Source organism: Triticum dicoccoides, chromosome 5A, assembly GCF_002162155.2.
Source record: "Triticum dicoccoides isolate Atlit2015 ecotype Zavitan chromosome 5A, WEW_v2.0, whole genome shotgun sequence".
NCBI classification, from domain to species: Eukaryota; Viridiplantae; Streptophyta; class Magnoliopsida; order Poales; family Poaceae; genus Triticum; species Triticum dicoccoides.
Window position 1 is genome coordinate 98,517,267 of NC_041388.1, and position 7,617 is coordinate 98,524,883.

A 7,617-nucleotide genomic window follows, 5' to 3' on the forward strand; every position below is an offset into this window, starting at 1 on the left:
ACACATATTTGAATGTGATGGAAAGATGATTTGAGTGGAAAGCAACTTGGGGAAGGTTAGAAATCAAGATTCTTGTTGTAGGATTGGCATATCTTGATCTCAACACAAGAGTAGGTGGTTCTCTCTCAGAAAATGTATGGTGGAAGTGTAGGCACGCTCTTATGGCTCTCTCACATATAGAGATGGGGATGGAGGGGTATATATAGCATCCACACAAAATCCAACTGTTACACACATTTGACCAAACTCGGTGAGACCGAATAGATGAACTCGGTCTGACGAATTAGTTCAAAATGTGAACATCAGGAATCTCCGTGGGACTGACTAGAACAACTCGGTGGGACTGATGTGCCAGGGCTTAGGGCAAACCTCATCTCGGTGGCGCCGGTTACATCAACTCGGTGAGAACGAAGTGAAGCAATAGGGCAACAGAGAATTGGTCAAGCCATCTCGGTGAGACAATCGTAATCGGTGAGACCGGAATAATTGCAACTGATAGCAGGGAGTTGGCAAAGCCATCTCGGTGAGACCAGATCCGTATCGATGTGACCGAACTGTTAGGGTTTCTGGCTGTGGCTATGTCATATGAACTCAGTGGCGCCGAATAGAAAAAATCGGTGGGGCCGAGTTGGAGTTTAGGGTTTTGACATATTTGGAATGAGAAAGTGGTCGATGGCTTTGGAGCAATATCACTAAGCATTTTGAGCAAGCAAGACATTAAGCAACACCTCATCCCCTTTTTAATAATATTGGCTTTTCCATGGACTCAATGTGATCTTGGATCACTTAAAATAAAATGAAGGGGTCCCACATCCTTTTGTCCTTTCCACGCCATTGTTAAACTTGTCTGAAATACACTAGATAAAAGTATTAATCCAACAAGAGATATGTTGACATTAATTATCAAAATCATTCAGGAAGCACTTGTGCTTTCACTACTGTATTGCATCATCCTCTCTTCTTCAAGGAAATCCGAATGCAGCTGACAAGTCGCAGCGCTGCGAGACTTCGCGTCGCGGGTGCGTGCCTGCTCCCTACGCTTCTCCGACACAGGAGGGCGGAGGGAGGAGCTATTGGCCTCGTCGTCGTTGCGACGCTTGCGTCCGGTGAACCCACCGCACCCGAACCCCATCGTGCCAGTCGAAGCCCCCGCCGTCGCCACGCCGTGCACCCGCGGACGCCATCTCCAGTGAGATCTGACGATCAAGTGCGTCGGAAATTTCTGCCTGAGGGGTAGAGATCTCGCCGGACTTTGAAATTTGCGGCGGAGATGGATAAGGGGAATGCCGAACGGAAACCCTAAAATGACCCCGGGCCCGCATATATACTGCAATGCCGGCTGGTTTACGAGCCGCTTGTAAATTTTTTTACGGGCCAGATCTTTGTTTGCGGACCTGTTCGGGCCATATTTTTGGCCCGTCCAGTAAACTGACCAAAAAAACACAGTTCGCCGGAATTATATGGGATCTGCTAGAAATGCTTAAAATAACTAAAAGCAAGGGTTTCTTTCGCACAGAATCCTGTACTTGTTCCTACAGATTCCTGCACCAAGATCTGTGCCATCCAACTCCGATCTAACGGGTGCTCAGGCTGAGGTTTTCTGTTTTTTTTTTTCCACCGGAGGTCCAGTTTCTATCCTAACCCCAAGTCGCCCCCGGTCCAAAGTCGAAACCCTAACCCCCAGAGGCCAAAATCCCAAAATTCCAAATAGAACGCCTCTTCCCCACCATTTTCTCCGCCTCCTTCCTTCGCCCGCCCGTCTCCCCCGTCCATGGCGGAGCAATAGATGGATTCGCCCCCCACGCCCAGAGGATAGATCATTGTGACACGCCGACGCAAGCAGCAACGCCGGAGACGGCGCCGGCGTGGGAGGGAATACGAAGGAGCCGAAGCAAGAGAGGAGGTGGGACAGGAGGGGAGGAGTTGGAGGAGGGATAGGATTTGGGGGCCAAGATGAGCACGGTGGACAAGATGCTGATCAAGGGGATCCGGAGCTTCGACCCGGAGAACAAGAACGTCATCACCTTCTTCAAGCCCCTCACCCTCATCGTCGGCTCCAACGGAGCCGGCAAAACCGTAATGCCCACCAATCCAATCTACTCATCCTGTTCCACTGTATGCCGTGTGTATGCGCCGATTCATTCATGGCCTGGGTTCTTTTGGATTTCCGCAGACCATCATCGAGTGCCTGAAGCTGTCCTGCACCGGCGAGTTGCCCCCCAACTCCCGCTCCGGCCACACCTTCGTCCATGACCCCAAGGTAATGCGCCGTCCTTATTGACCTCGCCATTCACTGTTCGGGGTCTCATTGCTGTCCATAAGGCCTTGTGCTCTCTGCTGCTGACCTGGACTTGGGAGATGTTTTACTGATTTGGGAACGGCGGCGGTGGTAGTGTGTGCGCGTGCAAGTATGTGTGTGGCCCAATGCATTGGGTTGTGCTGCTCTATAGGTTTAATCGGGGTCCAATTAGAGAGGTTCTCTGGGCTTTGTGGATTCTGAGGTCTGTTGAAATCCTGTGTGCTCTAGCACTCGCTTGCACATGGGAAAATTTGATGCCTCTGACTTGTGGTGTGCTATGAGCTTAGTCGAATTTGTGCCCGGTGTTGTTTGGATCAATACTATCTTAAGGTTGTTCTTTTCTTATGTTGTACTCATTCTCTCTTCGATTCTTACTTTTATACATGTTTGTGAGATTTAGGTAGCAGGTGAAACTGAAACGAAAGGGCAGATTAAGCTGCGGTTTAAGACAGCAGCAGGAAAGGATGTGGTGTGCATCCGCTCTTTCCAGCTTACCCAGAAGGCATCAAAGATGGAGTTTAAGGCAATCGAGAGCGTCCTCCAGACTATAAATCCACACACGGGCGAGGTCCCTTTCCCCCCCTCCTTTGGCTTTCAAGTTGCTTCATATGTGCTTTGCGATCAGTTATGTTAATTCTGTTGTATTGATGTTTGGGTTATTCATGTAATTCCTGGGTTATGCCCGAACTCAGCGCAGAAGGTTGTTTAAACTTTGGTTCTGGAAAAACCAATGCGTTGTCATGCCTACTGTTTAGGTTCCTGTTATTTATATTGCCATAATGTACTTGCATTCGGCTTAAACTTGCTTCTGTTGCTGTTTCAAACTCGAGGATCATTAAAATGATGTGAGTTATTGAACATACCAAGCACCTCTCGGCTCTCGTAGTTGATACTTGCTGTTGTTGTATGCATCTCTGTTATAGAACTATGATGCAGTACTGCTGCTCCCATGGGTACATACACAGAGACTGGTTCACAAAACATGTCAATTGTTTTAAAATCCCTGTGATATACTTCCATCCACCCTGATGGTCAAGAGTTCTACTTCTTACTCCAGCCTTTTGGAGCTGACTGAGATTTATTCTGCTTTCAAACGCCTTTATAACTTACACTCGCTTGGAACTTTCTCTCACTTTATATACTGAAAGAGAAACTAAATGCTATTTTGCCCCATTTGGTTGGAAGTATATCAAAAAGATTAGAACAGTTAACACGTCTTGTGAACCATGTAATTTTTCTAATACCTGAAAGGGCATATGATTTACTTGTTCCTTGTTATGTTTGCGTCTGGCCATAGAAAATCTTCTCTAGAGCACTCCTCCGTTTTTTATACATTATATTCCCAACTGCAAATAGGGCGATAGATTTGCACATAGGAAAAATTAATTCATGTGAATCAAGACAAAGGAAATTTTGAATCTGGACAATTGATTTTTCACAGCAGTTCTTTGATTGATTCCAAGTGATACCATTATAGTAGCATACTTAAGTTGTGTAGCCCTAGAAGCCTATTAGCTTTAATGGAATACTGCTGAAAATGTTCTATAAAATCATATCCTCACTGATCGGTTTTTATTGCTGAGCTCAGAAGGTTTGTCTCAGCTACAGATGCGCTGATATGGATAGGGAGATTCCAGCCCTAATGGGTGTTTCGAAGGCTATATTGGAGAATGTTATATTTGTGCACCAAGACGAATCCAATTGGCCATTACAGGACCCTTCAACACTTAAGAAAAAGTTTGACGACATCTTTTCTGCTACCCGGTATATGAATGCATTACTATTTACTTCATTAGTTAGAAGCTCCGATTAAGGCCATAAATTTTCTTATTTGATTGTTGCATTCTGTTTAAGATGGTGTAGTCTCCACTTATCTGGAGGCTAATCTTTCTGTGAAAGTGGGGAGATAATGTCAAAACTAGCATCTCACTACCTTAATTTCTACTGTACAGCTATACCAAAGCTCTCGAAGTCATAAAGAAACTTCACAAGGACCAAGCACAAGAAATCAAGACTTTTAGGTTAAAGTTGGAGAACCTTCAGACTCTTAAAGATCAAGCATACAGGGTAATTTGTATCTTCTATTTATATGTTTTCATTTATTTTCACAATTATGTGATATGTTTCTAGAATCCTACTTTCTGTTGTGTTACCACCCTACTTTGTGTTATGTTGCCACCATGGGGGATATATATGTATAGAATATAAATGGAGGTGATATACAAATAACCTCCCTATAATAGCTGACAACGATTCATTACACTTCACAATTCACATTACCCTAGTAGACTACTTAATTTCTGTTGCCTTTACTCTTTCATTGGCATACTTGTCAGCTCAATTTGAGTCACTGCATTTTCCAGCTCATGTCAGTATTCATGTGCAGCAACATTGAACACTTGAATGTGCACTGAAAATCAATCTGTTCTACACTTCTGCTGCAATTTAGTTTAATTTTTCGAAGGGTATGCTGCTTTTAATATTAGTTTAATTTCCTTACTTTCACAGCTTCGTGACAGTATTGCACAAGATCAAGAGAAGTCAGACGCCTTAAAAACTCAAATGGAGGACCTGAAAACAAACATCCAAGCTGTGGAAAACAAAATCCTTCGTACCGAAACAAGTATGGTGGACTTGAGGAAACTTCAGGAGCAAATTAGCACCAAAGCAACTGCTAGAAGTACATATTTTACACTTCAGCAGCAACAGTATGCTGCTCTTTCTGAGGAAAATGAAGGTAAGCAATTCCTCATCATGCTCATCACTCAAATGGTTCCTTCTCAGCATAATGACGGTTTACCTTGCTTCATTTAGATACTGATGAGGAGCTGAAGGAGTGGCAAACAAAATTTGAAGAAAAAATTGCATTACTGGAAACGAAAATCGCTAAACTTGAAAGAGAGATGAATGATGAATATGCAAAAAGCTCTCTGCTATCTGAGACCATCAATGATTCAACACGTGAAATAGGAAAGCTCCAGGCAGAAGCTGATGTAATACTGTAATCCTTTATTCTTTCTTTTGACTGGCTTGACCATTCGTAAATGATAGTGGACATTGTGACACAAGGTTAAATACAAGTATCTTGTTTTCAGGCTCACATGTCCGTGAAGCATGAAAGAGATTCAGCCATCAGAACGATATTCAATAAACATAATCTTGGGCCAGTTCCTGATGCTCCTTTTACCAATGATATTGCCATGAACCTTACAAACAGAACTAAAGCAAGACTATCGAATCTCGAGGACGATTTGCAGGAAAAGAAGGTTATAATACCTATTCTTCGTATTTTGGAATTTAGTTGCAAAATTAAACACTTCCATGTGAACTTCTTTTTTTGTATCGCACTTAACGTTTTTCTAGGCATTCATTTTGCTGCCTATTTTTGTTTGTAATCTTAGTGGTTCCATGACCCTCTGATATGTTCATGCAAGGTTTCTTGCTTTACCATACTTTATTTATTCAAAAGCATCTGTGCAAGTGCAATTAATTAGGAAATGCTGAAGACCTGCATTCTTATCAAGTATGTCCCTTGGTAATCAAATTCCTTTTCTTAAGCAGAAAACTAACGAGACACAGTTAGAATTTCTTTGGGGACGTTATCTTAAAGTAAATGCTCGCTACTCTGAAGTTGATGGGCAGATACAGTCTAAGAAGGAATCTAAGGTTAGTAATGGAAACAACACTGGACTTGCACACGCATGATGTTCCGTAACTGATACATCAGATACCATTCATTAATATACTATATTCCAGATAGGTGTTTTAAGGCGCATAAAGGATAAAGAGAATGAGCGAGATGCTGCAGAGACGGAGCTTTCAAGGCATAATCTGGCCCGTATTGATGAAAGAGAGCGGCATCTGGTATTTATTTAACCTAACTATCATTGTCCATTCGATCTATTCATCGTTATATACCTGTGCTTGGCTGGTCTGCTAGGTTGATTTGTTTTCACTTTGTTTACATCTATAAGTAAGTTACATCTCTCTAAGTTTAACACTCTTAATTCTAAATAAGTGTCCCATTGTGATTTGAATAGCAAATTGAAGTTGAGAGGAAGACAATTGCGCTGGGAGAAAGAGACTATGATTTGATTATAAGTCAGAAGCGCTCAGAGATATATACCTTGGATCACAAGATAAAAGCACTTCACCGAGAGAAAGATAACATAGCAACTGATGCTGATGACAGAGTAAAATTAGAACTCAAGAAGGATGAGTTGGAGAAGTGCAAGAAGAAACTTAAAAAGATGTACTTCTTTCCTTTCCCTTTTAATTTCTATCTGTGCTATGGTTTTATTGTTAGTTATATTCCAATACCAATTCTTTCGTTATGAAGATTGAGATAACATGATATAAAATGCAGATATGATGAACATAAGGATAAATTTAGAAGTGTCCTTAAGGGAAGGCTTCCTCATGAGAAGGATGTCAAGAAGGAGATTACTCAAGCTTTCGGGTTTGTGTCGCAGTGCTTTATTGATATGCATAATCGCCTCTCTTAGTGATTTTCTGGTGCATAATATGTCCTATTTTGGCTCACATTATCAAACTGAAGTTACCTATGTAAAGCTGCAATATATTGACTTCCTCCAATGCAATTCATCTTTCTTGTTCATGCCATTGTTGGTTACTGGACAGGCAGTAGTAGTATCTCTAACGAGGTACAGTTTGATAAATCATGTGCACAATAAGTATGTATCCAGTTTAAGCATACATGTTAGTTGTAAACATTCACATATGGATGTGTATTTCAAAGGTCTAGTCTGTTAATGCGACGTCTAGGCCTACACATTCCATTCTGTTCTTGAACTAGCAATCTGTTAAGCTTCCATCCTGACGTGGAAAAAAAGTTATGCACGTTACTCTGACACACCCAACTAGTAATCTATTAATTTATTATGCTTTCATTCTTCCTTATGGATTATACTACATGTGGCACTTCATATTTTCTGGTGCTGTTTGTTAATGTTGCCACAAAACTCTGCTTGGCGCAGGTCTGTAGACTCAGAATACAATGATTTGAACTCAAAATCTCAGGAAGCGGAACAACAGTTGAAATTGGCACAAATGAAAATTGATGCTGCTAAAAGCCACTTGTCAAAGCTCCAAAAAGTTTTGGATGGTAAATTTAGATATGATCACTGCACGCTTACTTATTTTACAAAGTTGATGATGCTTCTTTGGCATGTAAAAGCTCCACTATGTATGAAATTTGGAATCAAAATCTGAGAGGTGCACACAGCACACTACATCTCTCTTTTGCCTTTTAAGATGTATTTTTTTTCCCGAGAAAACGCAAAGGGCTTTTGCTTTTC

The 7,617-nt window shown here is 41.8% G+C and overlaps 1 protein-coding gene across 1 annotated transcript in view; it reads left to right on the plus strand.

The window, feature by feature from the left end:
- Positions 1–1,678: 1,678 nt before the first annotated feature.
- LOC119299747 (DNA repair protein RAD50-like) overlaps positions 1,679–7,617 on the plus strand; it is a 22,126-nt gene continuing 16,187 nt past the window's right edge. The window contains exons 1-13 of the mRNA XM_037576898.1: positions 1,679–2,076; positions 2,174–2,260; positions 2,700–2,867; positions 3,888–4,063; positions 4,252–4,366; positions 4,808–5,036; positions 5,114–5,292; positions 5,395–5,565; positions 5,861–5,965; positions 6,056–6,163; positions 6,340–6,551; positions 6,666–6,758; positions 7,297–7,424. Coding sequence (XP_037432795.1) covers positions 1,954–2,076; positions 2,174–2,260; positions 2,700–2,867; positions 3,888–4,063; positions 4,252–4,366; positions 4,808–5,036; positions 5,114–5,292; positions 5,395–5,565; positions 5,861–5,965; positions 6,056–6,163; positions 6,340–6,551; positions 6,666–6,758; positions 7,297–7,424 — 1,894 coding nt within the window. The 5' untranslated portion in view covers positions 1,679–1,953. The remainder of the gene's footprint in view (positions 2,077–2,173; positions 2,261–2,699; positions 2,868–3,887; positions 4,064–4,251; positions 4,367–4,807; positions 5,037–5,113; positions 5,293–5,394; positions 5,566–5,860; positions 5,966–6,055; positions 6,164–6,339; positions 6,552–6,665; positions 6,759–7,296; positions 7,425–7,617) is intronic.